This window comes from Primulina tabacum, chromosome 8 (assembly GCF_025594145.1).
Source record: "Primulina tabacum isolate GXHZ01 chromosome 8, ASM2559414v2, whole genome shotgun sequence".
In the NCBI taxonomy this organism is placed as follows: domain Eukaryota; kingdom Viridiplantae; phylum Streptophyta; class Magnoliopsida; order Lamiales; family Gesneriaceae; genus Primulina; species Primulina tabacum.
In genome coordinates this window covers 3,884,914-3,905,230 of record NC_134557.1, presented here as the reverse complement: position 1 = coordinate 3,905,230, position 20,317 = coordinate 3,884,914, and the positions used below count along the sequence as shown (strand labels likewise).

The window sequence follows — 20,317 nt, the reverse complement described above, 5'->3', positions numbered from 1 at the left end:
CTTTGAATTTTGTATCATCGTAGCTTTAACTTGAAAGAAAGGTCAGTCCTTTCATAGATTTACATCCAAAATAAACAAGCTGACTTTGGGGTAACAACCAAAGGATTTAGTCAGAATGGGTGGACATGAAAAAATGAAAACATGAGAAAGATACTTTAGAATTATCGAGATTATTGACATATGCGCGCGTGCGCGCACACACACATATATTTCAACCTGCACATCTCAAATAATCTACGAAAGTTCTTAAAAGCACGCCAGGCACGATCAAATTTCGTGAATTAAATCAAGAAACAAGGAAGAAATAACATTGCAAGAAATGGGCGAGAAGGAGAGTTAAGAGTTGTCTCGTTCGACAAGTCAAACGACGGAACGAAGGAAAATAATAATAATAAAATCACAGAATTGATGCATGTAAAATATCTGTATAGCGGTGGCTGCACGAGATTTCGTCGCCGAACTGGCGGGAAAAGGAGGCAGCGGCCTTCTGCAGTCTGCCGTGGATACCAGCTTGCCCTTTATCTGGGCCGTTATAGTACAGGCAGCCCTGTTTGGATAGGCCCAATAGAACCCAATCTGATCTTGACATCGTCTTTTTCCAAAATATTTTTGCCAAGACTATCAAAACCAAACAAATCAAAATATTATTGCTCATTTTTTTTAATGCTCCCATTTATCTTTTGTCAGAAAGAATGACGAGTTCTCTCTGTGACTAGTAAATCTTGTAACTCTTGATCTTTCTTAATAAAACTACAAGTTTTGCTGGAAAAAAAAAAGCCGCACAGAAGCAACTCAAAGTTGTCAAATTTTGTGTAGAGGGAAGGGAGGGCCCTTCTGTTTTTGCGTCCTAAAAGTAGTACTGTTCACTAATTGGTTAGTGTCGAAAAGTCGCATTGCTACATTTCCCGATTACTATTTAGAACTGACGGAATGAAACAGTAGGAGCGGGTCAGGCTTTCGTACGGACGTTACGGAAAGAAAGAATAAAATAAAAAAAAAGCTTTGAAGTTCCAAGAAATGCTTTCGGCTTCCTTTCATTACAACACTATCAGAAAAAGTTTGCTCAAACGGTCATCATATCTTTGAAAGATCATAAATTTTTTTTAAGGAAAAATGCTAAATGAACAGATAAATAATCCTAAAAACTACGTTTTTAGCATTTATCAATGTGATACAAATAATTTACCAGAAAGCCAAATAAATGCAAAATGTACACGATTGCTAATTTTACTTGCAAGTAAATCAAACAGACAATTCTCCTTTGCCTACATAAAATAAATGAGAGGAAAACAAATTATTATAATTAAACCCCACTTGATATTGTCTTACAAACTTTTGTGCTTGGTTTAAAATTATTTCACTGTACATTAGTGAAAAAATTTATGCACAATAACTAGCTTTCGTGTTTGTTCTATGTATATATATATATTGAGTTGAGAAAATAGTTTGAACAAGACATTGTCTTAAACCTGATACCATTTAAAAAAAATACCAGATACCACGTAAAAAAAAAAAACAAAAAGAAAGGAAAAAATATGGAAAAAGAGCAATAAAAATTCCCAATACTCACGGAAAATTAGTGTCCGCTTCCGGCAAGTGTCACTAGTCCAGACACATGTTTTGAAATTGCCCTGAGCCTGAAATCACGAATAAGATCATTAGAAGGGGACCGGGAGGGTGTCTCGACGTAGCCCCTCCGACGCTCAAGTCAGAGAACCGATGATATACGGGGGAGCAGCTAAAGGTGCTGCTGAAAATAATATAGTGAATCCCCGAATTAAACACTCAAACCTGGTATTTATAGGAGAATACCTGGGCCCTTGATGACCCTGTCTTCATTTGGGCTAGGGATGGACTAGAGGTAGTGAGCCCATCCACAACGTATCACCATTTAACTCTGAAAAAAATAAAAAAAATTCCCACTTGACCACTAAATTTTTTCTTTATTTAGGAAGTGACTTCCACGACAGCCCAGCAATACCCCACTATAGATGGGTGAGTACAGCCTATCAACCTTCAATGCAGTGGACCACAATACTTTTATACGTACACACCTGCTTTTATAAATTTTAAAGTGTAAAATTTTAAAAATAATATTACGTAAAATTCTACAAAAATCATTATATTTGGTCAAATTCTTGTTTCCGCATGTTTTCTCCGAATGAAAATTAATTTTTTCCGATCCTTGGTTTTTAAAGTCAATGTAATTCCGAGCAATAGTTCAATTATTCCTTCGATTTTGAAATATGTTCCAACCCTTTGTAGTAAATTTGAGATGTGATCATCGCACACTCGATCTAACACGTTGTCCAAGTAAATATGGCATTGCGATTGGGACAAATTGGATATTCTTAATCAGGTGAAATGGTTGCAAAATGTTTTATTTAATTTAAAAAATAACAATGACTATAATAATCAAATGAACATGGTACGTAAAAAAGGTCATGTTGAATATATATTTTAACTTATAAGTATTCTCGATCGATCGATTCACATAACGAGCAGAGATCGTCGTCCTTCTCCGCAAATCAAATTTTCTGGATCCGCTTTCTATTATGAGTCTATGTTATCCAAATCTTTTACCTGAATTTTCAAGGGCTGAGAATTAATTTTTACAATCAATTTACGTACGACATAATGTCTAACTACATAAAGAAATATATTCTCAAGATATCGAAGGAAATATAATGGATCGTGAAACATGGTCATATCTAATTGTTGTATTGTACAAAATTATAGTAATTTCAAAGAGAAATAAAATATTTAAATTTGGGGACATCCTTAGCATCTTGTCCCAATAATTAAGCACGATGAGACTGCACCAAAATTTTCAAGCAATTGGAAGTCACATAAATATATAAAAGCTATTTCATAACTTCGTAACCTGCATAACAGTAAATTAACTATAAGTGGAATATAAAATAAAAACAAAATAGAAAAAAGATGAAGAAATGAGATAAAAAATGAGGTTTTTATGAAATATTATTTTCAGTTATTATTTTTTTACTTGAAAAAAGCAAAGATCACTTTTGATTTCATTAATGGACGATATATAACCTTGTTTTCTTCATTTCCCCCCAAGTTTTGGAACGAAAATTATTTCCTTTCTTACGCATAAATTAATTATTTTTTTGAGCAGTCAAATGCTTGAAATATTGTCTTTGTAAGTAGTAAATATATGCAACAAGCATGCAGCTGCTAAGTTATTAAATTTTATTTTAGCTTGTAAAATTAAAATTCATATATGTTCAAATTCAACTCGAATTCGGCAATTTAAGACGACTTAGTTAACAAAATCCAAGATCACATTTAAATAGAATTTATCTATTACTTCTCTGGTCTAAATTTGCCTTCTTTCCTCCGCTAAGCAACACATTTATTAATACAACACTATTTGAAAATATTAAGGCATCCAAGTACGTACTTGCCATTTATATGTTCAAATCCATATTTTAATAAGTATATATATCAACCCAATGGTGTTTAATTAGATATTTTATATGTAACAAATGTTTTGATTAATTTTTTTTTTTGGTAAAAAAATCCAATAACATGTGTATATATTTATAGTTTATTGTCAACTTTTTTTAAAATAAATATTCTAATATGAATTTATATTTATATCTATATCCAACTTTACAAAAAAAATTTATATTCCATATAAAATGAAATATACATGTATATATATGGAACATTGACAGCTAAACTTGGGCAGCCTTCCTGCACATCCCTGGTGAGTTGGTTTAGCTAGTTTTGATTTATAGTTGTATTCCCACCTAACATTCTTTTCTATAATTCTATCCAAATTTATTATCACCGACCGAGTACTTAATTTTTATTGATGGAATATTTGGAACATGTATTATATAATTTCATCCCATTATGAACTATTTTTTTTAGAAAATTACGTTTGGGTCGTCCTTTAGCAGTTAAGTTTTTCTGCTGCTGTTAAAATTAATATTAAGATAAATCAATTATTTCACATAAGTTTGCATAATTCTAACATATTGCCGACAAAATATATATTATCTTGCAATATAAAATATATCGTGAAGGGAAATAATGATTCCGAATTTAATTGACTTAATTCCTAGGATTTAAATGATTCCCTAATATTGGTTTTTTCTTGTTGATTTGATTTCATACAATATCTTGTGAATGAGATAATTAAGAAAATATATTTTAGATATGCTATTTATGATAATGATTATATGAGATATGGTATTAAGAGTTTATTTCTAATTAAACTCTTACTTTCTTGTGAGATAGGTTTCCTTGAAGAGAAAAAGTCTACACCTATAAATAAGAGATCAAGGACATTGGTAAAAGGCTTCTTCTCGACACACAAACATATATATACGCACTTGTGCACGCCGTCAATATCAGAGAAATAAGTCATCAAGGATCGTGCTGTTTTGAAGAGTTGAGATTGCGTGTTGCCTTGAATGTTGAGGACATCTGCAGACAACATCCGTAACGAAGTCGGCTGAAGATCGTTTTCATTGCTCCTTTTTTGGCATCACATTTTTTGCTTTCTTAGTTGATGTTTTACTATTGTTGATTGTTTTAGAAAGCTTTTATTTTCTCAACGTGTTGAGTAAATTGATTTTACTCTCAATCACTAGTGATAGGTTTTTGTAAACGGTTTGGTTTTCTAGTGATTAATTTTTGGCATAAGGCACCGTACAAGTATTTATACTTGTGCAAATTTAAGCTTGTCCATCTATTTTTTTAAAGTGAATTTGTGTTATAAAATATAATATTCCGCTGCATGTTGTTTTAAATTTGTAACATTTGACACAACAATTAAATCTGATAAAACACAAATTTGCAATTTATTCACATATGTCGAACACTATTCCTTACATATCGTAAACCTATAACATCTATATCTTGATTGTCGTCTACAAGCAGAAGATATAAACAAAGGCATGTAAATAAACGTTAACAGAAGTGCATTAAACTCACAGCATTGAACCAAATACATGTCCACGTGCAAATTAATATTCTGAATACAGAGACGAATGCGGTTGAGTTAAACCTACCCTAAGACACCATTTGCTTCAGAGAGTATCGACATGATAAATGATATATAATATATGGATGATAAAGACTACACGTGTGGAAATAAACAAGGATCATTTCATGAAAACATAAGATAATATCATAATGCTAGCATCTTATGCCAACACATTTTACGCATTTTGTAATCGAGCATGGACAAGGAAAAATAATTGAGATAAAATTCATATTGAACTTGAAAACATATTTTTGGATCATATAATAAAAACCTCGTCAATTAATCATTACCATATTTCAACTCCCATCTGTAAATTGAGGCATCTTTCATATCGAATAGGGTTCTTTGATGAAATGGGATGAATGTCGTCTAGGGGTGGGAAAAATACCGAAAATTTTGGTATATCGCACATATCATGCCGACACATACCGAACAAACCGAAATTAATGGAATATCGAAAATTTCCGGCATTTTAAGATTTCAAATTCTATTTTCTTGTGTTCGGCTCAGATATTTTGGTATATCGATATTTAGTTAATTTACCGATACCGTGCCGAAATTTCGGTATCGGTATAATTTTATTCATTATCGAAATTCAGTACAATATCGGTATTCGATATTTCAATACCGTATTTTTCGGTACAATATACGGTATTGTTTGGAAAATTCGGTATACCGTACCGAACCACCCCTAATGACTTCACAATGACCTATGGGTTAGATACCACTATTGACTCATATATAGAACAACTCAAATGTCTACTGGGGAATTGATGTTGTGCAATCACACATTAAATGTGAAATTAATTTTTAGGCAACTAAAAATTAATTTTTGGGTTATATATATATATTGCCATAATTGAAATAACTGAATTTCTTAATATTAATCTTCACAAGTTTTTAGACAATTTTCTTATTTGTTGGCAAGCCCAAATCATGAATAAAAATCAAAGTGGTGTTGATTTGATTGTTTTTTTTAAATAAAAAAAAATGTTCAAAAGGTCAGAAGTAAAGAATGTGGATGTTAGAATTCGTGATTTTATCCAAAATTTCTCCTCAAAATTGTATAACTTTTCTTTTTCGGTACTTATAAAATACATTTTCTTACAAGAATCTACATGCATGGTACATAACACAAATGAAATATCTAAATCCACATTTGAAAAGAAAGAAAATTACCAGCCAAATTAATACATGATTGATGATATTTCATATTTGTTTGCAAATGATAAAAATAAAGCTACAGACACACACACCCTGAAATACCTAACTCAATACTCTCCTTTGAAAGAAATACAACTAGCTAGGCTCCAGCATTACTAAAACGGCTAAGTACTTGTCAAGTTGAATATCATCAAACATTCTTGTTTTTCATGCAAATATATGAAATCATCCTTAATTTGTGCACATTTTCACATGGCCAGGCCAACTCGCTTTAAATTTTCAAACCACCATTTACTTTTTCTTATTTCGTATAAATGCCAATTGTACTGCTCTAATTATATTCCTACAATGACCAGTAGCCAAGAAGTGTACTGTATTATTCAGGAGTTGCAAGGAAAGAGCGCGCGTGAACGTCAGTCTTTACCCAATCAAACACTGTCACATGAGAAAGACTGAGTCTTTTACAGAAGAATTAATGGAAAGACAAAGAACACAAGTAATGTTTTCATCTTCCATAATATGCAAAAAATTGTTGCTAAATGTGAGAAAAAGAAAAGGTGTGAAGATTAAGAAAGAATTATTTGATTACCATTTTCTTGCAAGAGTAAAATCCAGGAACTAAGAGTTCCACGTTTAAAAAGAGAAGGAATTTCAGTACGCTTTACTTTATTACATAGACATACAAATATACATACAGTCAGACTCGATATTATTATATCCCACCTCCATCTTCCCTCAATTCCTTCTGCTATATATACATTCACTCGTCACACACAATTTACACAGATTTCTCTTGTAACACTGTGTGAAAAAAGCAACAAACGGAAAAAATGGGAAGAGGGAGAGTGGAATTGAAGAGAATAGAGAACAAAATTAACAGACAGGTGACATTTTCTAAGAGAAGAAATGGGCTATTGAAGAAAGCATATGAGCTCTCTGTACTTTGTGATGCTGAGGTTGCCCTAATAATCTTCTCTAGCAGGGGAAAGCTCTATGAATTTGGTAGCAATAGGTATATATACTATATGCATACATATATAAAAACAACTTTAAACAGAGGCATAACTCACATAAGGTTATTATTCTATGTGTGTACATCAAAATATCCATTCATATTATTTACATATATATATATATATGATGATTGTGTTGAACTTTGATTTTCTTGTATGTTTTCGCGTGTTTGATCAAATGGGCTTTCTATAAAATACCTAGAAAAGCAAAAGATTGTAAATTTTGTCACAAAAACCTTCACAAAACGAAGAGATAACAAGAACTCCAGATCATGTCAAACTGGAGAACTCCTGTTAAGCTTTTGCAGCCATTTTTCCTGGGTTTTGCTTTATTTCTTTAATTTTGTGTTGAACGTACCGCTTCTATTGTCTTCATCCACTTGTTTGGTTTTTGGAATTATATTATTTCTTGTGGTTTCAAAGATTGATGCTTTTTCCTATAAATCTTCCAATGAGAGATCGACACGTTTCATGGGTTTTCTGAGAATCCCATGGATCAAGAGATCACACTGACGAGGTTCGTTGTGATTGTAAGGTGGTTGTTTAGTTTTACCGAGGAGACTTCTCCTGGGACCTCTGTGCAAAATCTAGGGTTTCTCTCTCTCCTCTCTCTGTATTCTCCCCCTTTTCTTTCCTCCTCAGTTCTTAACATTTATTAGGGTTACCCAAAAAATGAAGCACTGTTCAGACCCTCTACAGAAAAAAGCTTCAGATGTTCTTCTTTCTTTAAAATCCTCAGATTCTCGAGTTGATCTCTTCACAGGTTTTTGCCCTTAAATCATGCTCTAGAACTTGTATCCATCGTTACATCGAGTACGATTATCAACAACGTGCATATTTTTATGATTTCGAATTAATATTTGTTAAGGTTGAGACTTGGACCTAACTCAACCCAAAAGTTAGCTCGAAAGTTTGTGTTCATATATACAACTTCTAGAGATTTTATCCAACCGATCTGGTTCAATTAACAAAAGTTGAACATGATTTTAGACCGATTTGGATCTTTCAATAAAAGAGTTGAATATGCGTGTCTTGTGTGCTTTGTGAAGCAATGATTTCTGCTGTTACATTTTTTCCCCATCGATCTATCAGAACAGAAGGTCAGTGTTTTGGATTTCAAGCAAGAACTTTAATATTTATACCTTAACAGAGTCACTGTGAATCGAAGTCATGTTCCTTTTTCCCCCCCTGTTATTTGATTTTATTTCCAGATTTTCAGGCCAAATTATGTTTCGGAGAAATATTTCTCCCTTTTACTTCTTTTTTTTTCTTCGGTTTATATATGGAATGTGATATTTTTTCATCATTGATGAAAGAATGGGAATGGGAATGGGAATGGGAAGGAGGGCAATTCCGGCGAGGAACCCTCTCTCTCTATTTATCATTTTCTTTTAATGGAATGCACATATTTTTTTCTAAGAAAAATATGATTTCTACTTTACTTTTTTAAAATATAACTTTTATTTCATTCCTCTTTATTATATTTCTGCTCCTTCTTCTCGGGAGGGGTGTATGCTCCTGTTACTCTTACTTCTTTTCTCAGAATTTCTTGTTCCTCGTATGAATTTAAGCAACTTATTCACTCTCTGGTTTATGTCACACATTTTAGGATAAATAACCTTTTTTTTCTCCTGAAGGGAGGACACAAAGAGAGACATGAAGCTAGATGTTAAAATGGTTCATCGTATACATATTTGTTTAGTTTAATTTTTTCATCTCCTTACATTATACAATATGCTTTTGTTTTCTTGTTTCCATGTTTCTCAATATTTTTCGTATATTAATAAATTAATTTATAGTATGTCAGAAAATTAGTCTTTATATCATTAATAATTTGCGAATATTGAAATAATATTTTATTTTTTGCAGTATCATGGGTACCCTTGAACGCTACCAGCGATGCTGCTTCAATCCTCATGACAATAGCATCGAACCAGTTGAAACACAGGTTTGCTTTGATCTGAACTTTCCTTTATTAATTTTATGCAATGATATTTATTTTTTTATAGTAGAAAACATCTGAGGTTGATAAATATTTTACATGGTTGAACTAATTTCATCATTTTGAATTTCGAAATTCTCGTTTAATTTACTTTTGGGGTGTCAATACAGAACTGGTATCAAGAGGTCGCAAAATTAAAGGCCAAGTATGAATCGCTTCAACGGACTCAAAGGTCGTGGCTACGATTCTGTATCTACTATATTTATTTCCCTTTCGAAATTTTTGTAATTTATCACTTTTTTGCTAGTGAGAAATTAAAATGACTCTTGAGTTCAATTCTTCAAACAATATTAAATGACAGAAGAAAAAATTCCATTAAGATTTGAAAATTTTACATTAATCATGATATAATCAATAAATTAATTAATATAGTAAAATACCTAAACTAAGATCATTAAATTCCTGCACAACTGAAACTCCCTTAAGGTGCATGTGCTTTTTTATGTGTATGCATGAAATTATCTGAAATTATATTTCTTAAAGTTGAAAATATTATTATAAATGAAATTATATAGATTAAAATGTGAATATACTTAATCCTTTTTCTTTGTTTTAATTTTACCATAATCTCTGTATGAAAATTCTTGAAGCTTTTTTTTACAAGCAAATTCTTGAAGCTTTTGGTGTGCAGTAAAGTGATGAAGAAAATATTCATATTTCTGCTTTTATTATGCTTAAAATGATAATTTCGACATTGATAACTCTTTATTATGTCATAGAGTAATTTCAGGTGCAGTTAAATAAAAAAGACATGTATTACAAAAAAATCAATAGCTATTTAGAGTTTGTTAATTAAAAATTGTCTCCCCATTTAGTTCCTAAATCTTTAAATTTTTTATAATATTTTTCGGTTTTGGTCTAGTCTCCCACTATACGTTTTGTTTTATGTAAACAAATCAAGTAGGGGTTTGCATATATGTGTGTGTGGGTGTGTTAACATTTAAATTAAATAATGAAGGCATCTGCTTGGGGAAGATCTTGGGCCATTGAGTGTGAAAGAGTTGCAGAATCTTGAAAAACAACTAGAAGGAGCTCTTGCCCAAGCCAGGCAGAGAAAGGTACTGATTATTATTTGCTAGGCGCGCATGCATGCATATACATCAGCTAAAGATCATGAGTTAAATCGCGATGAAATATATAATTTGATTATTTTCGAATCTAGAAGAAAAATCATCGATCAAATTACCAATAATAAATAACATACAACAAGAATTATTTATTTATGTAAGTGCACTTAATAATGAGTCCTCTTTCTCCTTTCATAAAACATGCGCAGACACAAATTATGCTGGAACAAATGGAAGAGCTTCGCAGAAAGGTGATCCTAGGAAAATTCTCACATTGTTACTCCACTTTCGTGTTTCAAAATCTTAGATTTATTTCTAGTCGATCGATGAACAACTTATAAAGTATTTTCACAGGACAAAATCTATGGCTAGAGATTAATAAAAATCTTTGGTTCGCTAGCGAAATTCCGAAACATCATCTACTACAAGCCAATGTTGACGATAAACTTGACTGATACTTGCAGGAGCGCCAGCTAGGAGACATGAACAAGCAGCTCAAGATGAAGGTTTCACAGGAAATGTCATCGGTACATGAAATTTTACTGGTTACGTTATAAGTAAAATAAATTACGAAAATATGCACACAAGTCAGTTTTTTACATGCATGAAAAAAATTAAACCAAAATTGAACTACAAAAGTATTTTATTAGACATAACTTCTTAAAATATTTTAATTTTTAAATGAAAGTAAGAATAATTTTCTATTTGGATGTAATATACAATTAACATATAATAACTCATGTATCGGCTTGCCATTAATGCAATTGCAGCTAGAGGCTGAAGGACAAGGTCTGAGAACACTCCCCTTCCCATGGAACACCGACGCGCCGGTTGGAACCAGCAATTGTTTCGTTCAAATTCCGGCATCCAACCCTATGGAAATCGAACAGGAGCCTTTCCTCCAAATAGGGTATATACACATGAGTATATATGTGCATGTGTGCACATATAAACCCTAATTCTATATTTGTTGTAGGCGATCGACGAAAGGATGACCCTTGAACTTTTTCTTATAGGTATCAACACTATAATCTTGGAGAAGCATCGTCTGTTCGAAGAAACATGGATGTTGACAATAATATTATCCAGGGGTGGACGCTCTGATAAATCTGGTTAATTTAATTTTGAAGTATTAAAATGTTTGTGGTTATGAATCCCATTTGACTGATTAAATGATTGGAATGTATTGGAGTCTTTGTTGTACGTAATTATGATCAAGCAGTATATATATAGAATATTGATCTTGTGAACCGAAGAACGAATATTTGGCTTTTGAATAATAATTTTACTTTCATAAAATTTGTCCTAAAGGATCATTAATTTGTTGGGTTGAAATTAATCTTAACTAATTCAGTCAGAATAGGTCTCTTGTGAGACGATATCATGAATCTTTATCTGTGAGACGGGTAAACCCTAACGATATTCACAATAAAAAGTAATACTCTTAGCATAAAAAGTAATAATTTTTCATGGAATACCCAAATAAGAGATCCGTCTCACAAAATACGACCCGTGAGACCGTCTCACACAAGTTTTTGCTATTTAGGAGTAGGTCTCATATGTACATGGGAAACAGGCCGTACCAAATATTTTCGTTTTCCTCTCAAAATTAATGATATCGTCCAATTGAATAATGCCATAACATGGAAAATACATTTTAAAAAGGCCAAGAATTAAGTGAAAACAGATGAAATTAATGGTTCACCCGCCACTAAAAACATAACGTATCAAGTGTCATTTTCGGAGCGACTTTGTAGTAGGCAAACTTTATTTTATCGATCATTTTAATTCTATAATCATGTGGAATTATATTTATTATAAATAGCTTGCGTTTGGATATATATGTACGTATTATATAAGCTTTAACAAAAAAGACATCCCTTTTTTGGAAAAAAAAAACTAAATGCTTTTGTTAAAAAGAATTTCTTTGTGATTGTTTAACATGAAATTTTTTCTATTTTTTTTTAAAAAATACTTTAAAAATTCTAATTAATCATACACCTTTTGTATCCAAACAAGTGGAGTGTAAATGAAGCGAGCTGATTCGAAAAATATTTGATCGCTTATCAAATTTGAGTTGAACTCGAGCACAAATTATTTTGTTCTATAGTTCACGTGCCTTAATATTTTATTTATATAATATTATTATATATTAAATATAATAAATTTTCAGGCTTTCGTGTACTTATTTTCGAGCAATAGTTCGTGAATATGTTCGATTCTTTGGGGCTGATTCAAACTTGAGCTTTAATTCGAAACGAATTAAATGATTTTTTTAAAAAAATTCGAGATTTGAATCGAGCTCAAACTCGAATAGTTTTAATCTGAGCCGAATTCGAGCCTTAAATTTTTTGTCATATTCAACTCGGTTCGTTTTTTTTTAACAACTGCAAATTGGTTCACAGTTCTCATATTATTTTTATAACAAGAAAAAATTATAGTTTTAGTCTTATAAATTTAGATGTATATATTTTTAACTATGTAACGTGTCAAAATTTGAATTTTATATAGTAATTTAGATTTTTTGGGTTTAGTTTTTGCACGAAGCAACTAAATCTATTGAATATTGTTTATTTGACACTGATGCTTTACTAGATGATTTATGTGACGAGAAATGAGAATAAAGCCTATAAAGAATGATGTTACATGACGCTTCGATCAAGGTTATCTTCTATAAGTTCGCTATCATTCAATTTTAGATAACTTGCTTTTCGATAGTTGAGCTCCTATATTTTCAACCCGCACTTTGATTTTTTCCCCGAAAAATGTTTAGAGACTTATATCTATCTCAGAAAATGAATAGCTCTATCACTAGACTTGTTTTCTGCGGATATTTTTACAGATTAATAATGTTTGTGGTATGCCAAGTTAACTTGTAGCTTGAACAAGTAAAAATCATTTAAAAAATTCCCTAATTCCTATAGATAATACAAGTAATTGCATTTTTTTATTTGATCATAGGCTTGTCCTAATAAAGTAATATTCTTACCAATTGAATCGAAAATTGTTACGCCGTATCTCAATACAAAATATATGAAGTCAATTTCAATTATTAATTTAGAAGAGAAAATTGCAAGAAATATATATAATTACACATGTTAAAAGTAGGTTTGCGTTATATAAAAGAAATCGATGACTTGTTCCACTCGTCCTTACTAAATTCTCCCCCCTAAGCTCCTTGTTTGTTTTCTTTAATTTTCTATGTAAATTTTGTGTGTGAAAATGCTTAATTTTTATTTATTTATTTTTAATAATGTATGTTAAACCTTTCAAGCTAAATTATGAGATATCCATCGTTATCCTAGAAAATATTGTTAGCCAATTAAGGTTATCGAAATATTATCTTGATTATGGTTTTAAGTTTGAAGCACTAGATTGTTATTGCTTGAAAGTTACTGTAAAATAAATAAAAGATAAAATTACAATTTTGGTATCATATGTTTGCTTCGTTGCGATTTTGGTCATATATTATATCAAATTTCAGTTTTAGTCATCTATCTTTTGATTTTTTACTATTTAAGTCATTTTTAATTTGGAACGCCGATGTGACATTAAAAACATCAGCGTCGCACATGTGCCCCATATCGGAAAAATAAGTTAGGCTACAAAAAAAAAATAGTGGACAAAAATATAATTTGATAACACAAATGATGAAAATCGTAAAATTACATATATATGACCAAAACAAACAACTTTCCCTAAATAATATATTTCACATATATTTCTTGCCTTTTATTTTTTTAGGAAAAATTGCAATTATAGTCCTGTAAGTTGGCTTATTTGTGCTTTTAGTCTAATTTTAACTTGTTAATGTTTGGTTTTCATTCAATAACTTGAGTTTTTTTTTTCTTTTTTCACTTGAAACTACTAAATCCATCAAATATTGCATATTTGACGACATAGATGATATCCTACATGGTTCATGTTGCTAGAATAAAGACTATATTATACACATTAAAATCTGCCTAAGAAAAAATAAAGGGAAACAACAATTTTTTTCTTCTCATTTTGAAATATTATGTATCGTTTTGCTTTATTTTTTCTCTTTATAGGAAATCATCAGTGCCAAATAAGCAATATTAGATGTGTTTAATGACTTCTAATCTGTGAAAAAATGACTAAAAAATTCAAATTATTGGATGAATATCAAACATCGTCAAGCTCCGGACTAAAACTCAAAATATGCCAAATTACAAGACTGAAATTGTAATTTATTTTTGTTTCCCAAAGAAACAAGATGAGATTAATTCGAATCCTTTGAACAAGTACTTGCGTGCATTTGAGTTGTGGTTATTTTTCACATAATTAAAACTGATTTAAATTTGGAAGTCTCTTTCTGAAATTTTAAGGATTATGCTGTACGCCTTGATATTACTTTCATTTTAATCCAAATTTTTCTCTGATAAACTAGTTCCTTTTTTTTTTCAATCTTTGTGTTTGATGTTGGATTTGTAAGCTTTGATTTTGTTTTTCAAAAAAATTTGATTTTATTTTTAGCACATAGTTTGTGATTTATATGGCCATTGATTTATTTGATGCCAAAGTTACCTATTTATTTTTACTTGTTCATTTCTATATAAATGCTCATAAACCCCAAGTTAAAGGGTTGTAAATTTAATACATGACTTTGATATGATATGATATTTTATTCTTTAACTAAAAAGATAAATCTTAGATAAGTAATGTTTTAATATAATGTACTTATAACTACAATTTCTAATTCACTTAAAAAATTCATATATTATTTTTACAAATTACATATTTAATATAATTTCATTATCTTTCTGACTTTATCTAAAGAATAATTTAAAACTATAACAAAATTTTATAAATCAACTTAATCTATTAATAATAATAATAATGATTCATATATGTAATAACGAATGTGTTTCGATAGTTTTAATTAATATTGTGTCAACTGATACAACCTCTAGGCTCTAATGCCGTACATTTTTTTTTTCTCATTCATATAATTGACACATACAGAGAGATACATATATATAGCATATCTATATCTAGGGAATAATTTTTCTTCCCAAAACAGCATTTCCCCTTTAATATTTTTTGGGAAAATAACTTTTTTTTTTAGTTCATTAACTTGTAAATTTTTGGTTTTGGTTAACTTCTAAATATTGGTCTATCTACCACCGGAATGTTCACTTTTTGTCGAAAAACAATTATTAGACGTTGGCTAAAGCTAACATTGCAAAAAAATTTGCGGATTTCTTCATTTTGAAGGAAAATCGATTTATTTGAAAGTTAATTAACAAAAAAAATCGAACAAATCAAAAAAACTTTACAAGTTCTGTACATCCACCAGAACCATTCAAAGTTTGTGGCACCAAAATGTGCTTTAATCATCACAAAATCAACGATTTTTGATAAAAGTAAAACATTTTAGTGGTAGATGAATCAAAATAGCCGAAATTCAAAAGTTATTATACAAGATTAAAATAAACTAAAAAATTAATCAATCAAAAAAAAAAAAAAACAATTTGCTGGACCATAAAAATATTTTTCCTTATTTTCAAAGGAAACAACATAGCTATACTATTTTATATAGCTTTTAATTTCTTCCCAAAATACTCTTTCCCCCACAACACCATTTTCAAAAGAAAACGACTTAGTACAGCAAAAATGAAACTGAAACATTAATTTTGCATTAAAATGTTTACTCTAACATCGCTATAATTTCACACAAATATTATATACAAATTCATATTATATATATATATATATATATATTTTTATTAAAATTTAATCTACGTGCATGTATATGAATTTATGATATTTACAGTATTTTGACAAAAAATTTATTACGTAGTTTACAATCGTTTATGGTTGCAATATTGGATCAAATTATGGAAATGAATAATCAGGATTGTGTAGGAATTAAGAGCTTAAAGATTACTGTCCCCTCATAATCAAGCTTTATTGATCTTTCTTCTAAGGTTTCACAATCTTCTTCCTAATCTCTTTCAATGCATGACTAAGAGTAAAGCTATAGTCTAGTAAACTACTATTCATGGAAAGTTTCCTTCAAACCATATTATTTAAATGCCAGTTCGTTCACTCTTCAACGACAATATCCAGGGAGATTTAAATTCAAAGCCTAACAATGCAATATCTTTTACTTCTCTTCACCTTTACATGTCTTTTACCAGCAAATTATGGGAATGTGCAGAAGGTCGTCACCTTTGCAGCTTCATTTTCTTGAATGATTTTAGTGTTATTTTCTACGTTTCGTGGGATTTGCCATGTTACGCCATGTGTTCTAGTTACTGCAGGAATTCTACATCGTTTTCTTGAAAGACCATCCAGTGAGTGGAAGATCGATTCTTGACACACATCTCAATGTCCTCTCGTCCATAAAGGAAAGGTGGGTTTTTCTACTAGTCCCTCTCCCTGTTCAGAGACACGTTGTTTAACAATCTTATTATTTACATCAGTATGTTTCGCTGACACAGTGAACAAGATGCTTCCGAGTCTCTTGTTTATAGCTACACAAGAAGTTTAAATGCATTTGCAGCTAAGCTTTCTGAAGATGAAGCCAGGAAGTTGTCCGGTATGTGACATATATATATATTTGTGTGTGTGTGTGTGTGTGTGTGTGTAGTATACAGCCACGTGGTCATGATCATAAGTACATCTTGAATAAGTATTTTTTGTTACACCTGTGTTGAAATGGCTGCGGAATATTTCTAGACATGGATGAAGTAGTTTCGGTTTTTCCAAACCGATACCGGAAACTACACACCACCAGATCATGGGAATTTCTAGGACTCACCCCAGATTCGAAAAGGAACTTAGAAGTTGAGAGCGATGTCATAGTAGGCCTATTAGACACAGGTAAATTTAGTGTCATTTCAACAATTTTACTTTTTATGTATCATCATTCAATCTAATTCATGTGTCGACATGTTGCAATTCTATAGTAGCACATGCCGCTGAGTTAAAACATTGAACAATATGCAATCTCACTTCTGTGCTAGGAATCACCCCACAATCTGATAGCTTTAAGGATGATGGTCTTGGCCCTCCACCAGCAAAATGGAAAGGAAGTTGTAAACATTTCACAAATTTTTCAGGATGTAACAAGTAACTTCATGCTCATCTGTTAATTCATTTCGATTTGTCGTATTTAGATTTACTTCGACAATAACATGTAATTTTTTCATATTTTCGAATTTATGCTGTGCCCCTGAAGCAAACTTATTGGAGCAAAGTATTTCAAGCTAGATAAACAACACGATCCCAATGATATATTGTCGCCGGTAGACGTAGATGGTCACGGCACACATACTTCATCTACTCTAGCTGGACGTCTCGTTCCAAATGCTAGCGTTTTTGGGCTAGGACAAGGCACAGCGCGTGGGGGGGTGCCTTCTGCTCGGGTGGCTATTTACAAAGTTTGTTGGGCGAATTCGGGATGTGCAGATATGGACATACTGGCTGCATTTGATGCTGCTATTAGTGATGGAGTAGACATAATTTCCATCTCAATAGGAGGGGCATCGGCAAGTTACACAAACGATTCTATAGCAGTTGGAGCTTTTCGAGCCATGAGGAAAGGGATTCTTACTGTGGCTTCGGCTGGGAATGATGGACCGAGTCGTGGCACTGTTGCAAATCACGCGCCTTGGATCCTAACAGTGGCTGCTAGTGGGATCGATCGACAGTTGAGGAGCAAAGTAGTATTAGGCAATGGCCTGACTGTATCAGTAAGATTAGCATCGATAAATATAGTTGAAACAGCTCAAAAACCATTCCTCAAAACGTATATCTGATCATGTATCATGTATGCAGGGAATCGGGGTAAACACGTTTGAGCCAGCAAAAAAGTCGTATCCTCTAGCAAGTGGGGTCGATTTGTCTATGAATTCCGATACTAAAGAAGAGTCGAGGTACTGTCTCGAAAATTCGATGGATCCGAGAAAGGTAGAAGGGAAGATTGTTTATTGCAAGCTACAAGCTTGGGGTGCTGACTCTGTGATCAAACGTTTGGGAGGGATTGGAACAGTGGTCGAGAGTGACTTGTTTCAGGACGTGGCACAAATCTTCATGGCTCCGGCGACTATGGTGAATACGACCATAGGGAAGCAGATCAACGACTATATTCGTTCGACAAAGTAAATAAATACGTTAACTCGTTGATATCAACCAGAAAGCAAAAGTTTATAAATATTTTCAAGTCTTTAGTTTAAAACAATGTTATTCGTGCCGATTACAGATCAACTTCTGCTGTTATATACAAATCGGAGGAAATTGAAATCCGTGCTCCTGTCACAGCCTCATTTTCGTCCAGGGGTCCAAATCCTGGATCACAACACCTTCTCAAGGTATGAATTGAATATATGAAAGTTGCGTAGTTTATGGTCTTTTTTTGTAACTAGCTTCTGATAAGACAAGGAACAGCCTGATATTGCAGCTCCTGGAATTGATATCCTAGCATCATATACTCCATTGAATTCGCTAACCGGATTGAAAGGCGACACCCAACGCTCGAAGTTCACCTTCATGTCCGGTACCTCGATGTCATGTCCACACGTCGGTGGCGCAGCTGCCTATGTGAAGTCATTTCACCCTGACTGGTCCCCAGCAGCAATTAAATCTGCCATTATGACTACGGGTATATCTTGAATCATTTCTTTGCATTTTCGACTAGCTAGTAACTAATCCACGTGCAGTTCATTATCAAAGTTCACCCCTGCTTTCATTAATCGTCACACATTTATTCCTCTTTGCAGCAACACAAATGAGTTCAAGACTAGATAAAGATGCAGAATTCTCATATGGGTCAGGCCAGCTCAATCCCACCCGAGCAAGATCCCCTGGACTAATATACGACTTGGATGCAATCTCGTACATTCAGTTTCTGTGTCACGAAGGCTACAAGGAGTCAGAGTTAGGGACTATACTCCACCAGGGACCGATAAATTGTTCAAAACTGGTTCCACCAGATGGGGAAGATGCTCTAAATTATCCCACCATGCAACTTTCATTGAAGAGTGATAAGGATACAACGATAGGCGTTTTCCGAAGGAGGGTCACCAACGTTGGGCCGCCTGTCTCTGTGTATAATGCCACTGTCAGGGCTCCATCAGGAGTGGTCATAGTGGTGAAACCAATGATTCTGTCATTCACTCGGACGCAGCAGAAACGAAGCTTCAAAGTGGTGGTGAAGGCGAAACCGAAAACGAATCCCCACGCTGTGCTTAGATCAGGTTCACTTACATGGAGAAGCTTTCATCACAGTGTGAGGAGTCCCATTGTCATTGCTGATACATTGGATGAATAGATATATAAAAAAACTGTGTACACAAGGCCTGTCAATATTTGCAAGTGACATGAATGGCTCTCTTGATTGAAGCTGCTTTTACAAAAATTAGGCAATGTTTGGTTAAGCCATTTAAAATCTTAGCATTTTCCCTATCAAAAACAAACGAAGATCATTTACTATTTTCAATATCTCAATTAAGTATAAATTAGTAAAATAAGAATTATTTTATATGTGTTAGAATGAGTAATTAACTTTTAAATATTAACTTGTCATATTAGATTCATTTCATTTTTGCTTCAAATATTTTTTCTCAATCTCAATTATTCAAGCATTACTAATGAAGAAAGTGAAAAGTAGTGTTAATCAATTTTGTAGAATAAAACGAGTAAGTTATATTAGTTAAAAACCGTTATGCAAATCTTAGATAAAAAAAATATTTTGAAAATTTTTAAAATAATCTACATAAAACAAACAAAGTGTGCTCTAATATGTTGTGGTTCCAATATATTTTCTTTCCACAAAACTCTCTTTATACCTATCATGCGAAGAGTAGGTCTCTTGTGAGACGGTCTCACGAATCTTTATCTGTGAGACGGGTCAACATTATCAATATTTACAATAAAAAGTAATACTTTTAGCATAAAAATAATATTTTTTCATGAAAGACTCAAATAAGAGATTTGTTTTTATGATAATTTTGTATTTCATTTTGCATGTTTTATTTATTTTCAAATTTATTAATTATTTATCAAATTTATATTAATAATAATA

General features: G+C 32.0%; 3 protein-coding genes across 3 annotated transcripts in view; all 3 read left to right on the top strand.

The window, feature by feature from the left end:
* LOC142553091 (serine/arginine-rich splicing factor RS40-like) overlaps positions 1 to 20,317 on the top strand; it is a 57,018-nt gene that overhangs the window by 12,601 nt on the left and 24,100 nt on the right. The gene's annotated exons all lie outside the window — the stretch shown is intronic.
* LOC142553084 (agamous-like MADS-box protein MADS3) lies at positions 6,895 to 11,498 on the top strand. Its single transcript, XM_075663081.1, has 8 exons — positions 6,895 to 7,196; positions 9,067 to 9,145; positions 9,310 to 9,371; positions 10,158 to 10,257; positions 10,476 to 10,517; positions 10,731 to 10,793; positions 11,037 to 11,176; positions 11,283 to 11,498. The coding sequence occupies exons 1-8, from the start codon at positions 7,015 to 7,017 to the stop codon at positions 11,368 to 11,370; spliced, it is 756 nt and encodes a 251-aa protein (XP_075519196.1). The 5' UTR covers positions 6,895 to 7,014; the 3' UTR covers positions 11,371 to 11,498.
* On the top strand, positions 16,347 to 19,730 carry LOC142553082 (subtilisin-like protease SBT4.14). Its single transcript, XM_075663078.1, has 10 exons — positions 16,347 to 16,453; positions 16,554 to 16,645; positions 16,734 to 16,831; positions 16,972 to 17,115; positions 17,259 to 17,364; positions 17,474 to 17,987; positions 18,073 to 18,395; positions 18,497 to 18,605; positions 18,682 to 18,895; positions 19,014 to 19,730. Exons 1-10 carry the CDS (start codon positions 16,385 to 16,387, stop codon positions 19,562 to 19,564), a joined length of 2,220 nt encoding a protein of 739 aa, XP_075519193.1. The 5' UTR covers positions 16,347 to 16,384; the 3' UTR covers positions 19,565 to 19,730.

Coding starts and splice junctions, on each gene's coding strand:
- LOC142553084 (XM_075663081.1), top strand. CDS start 7,015: ATGGGAAGAGGGAGAGTGGAATTGAAGAGAATAGAGAACAAAATTAAC. Junction 7,197..9,066: donor TATGAATTTGGTAGCAATAG/GTATATATACTA, acceptor TATTTTTTGCAG/TATCATGGGTACCCTTGAAC. Junction 10,258..10,475: donor CCCAAGCCAGGCAGAGAAAG/GTACTGATTATT, acceptor AAACATGCGCAG/ACACAAATTATGCTGGAACA.
- LOC142553082 (XM_075663078.1), top strand. CDS start 16,385: ATGCAATATCTTTTACTTCTCTTCACCTTTACATGTCTTTTACCAGCA. Junction 17,116..17,258: donor AGTAGGCCTATTAGACACAG/GTAAATTTAGTG, acceptor CTTCTGTGCTAG/GAATCACCCCACAATCTGAT. Junction 17,988..18,072: donor GCAATGGCCTGACTGTATCA/GTAAGATTAGCA, acceptor TCATGTATGCAG/GGAATCGGGGTAAACACGTT.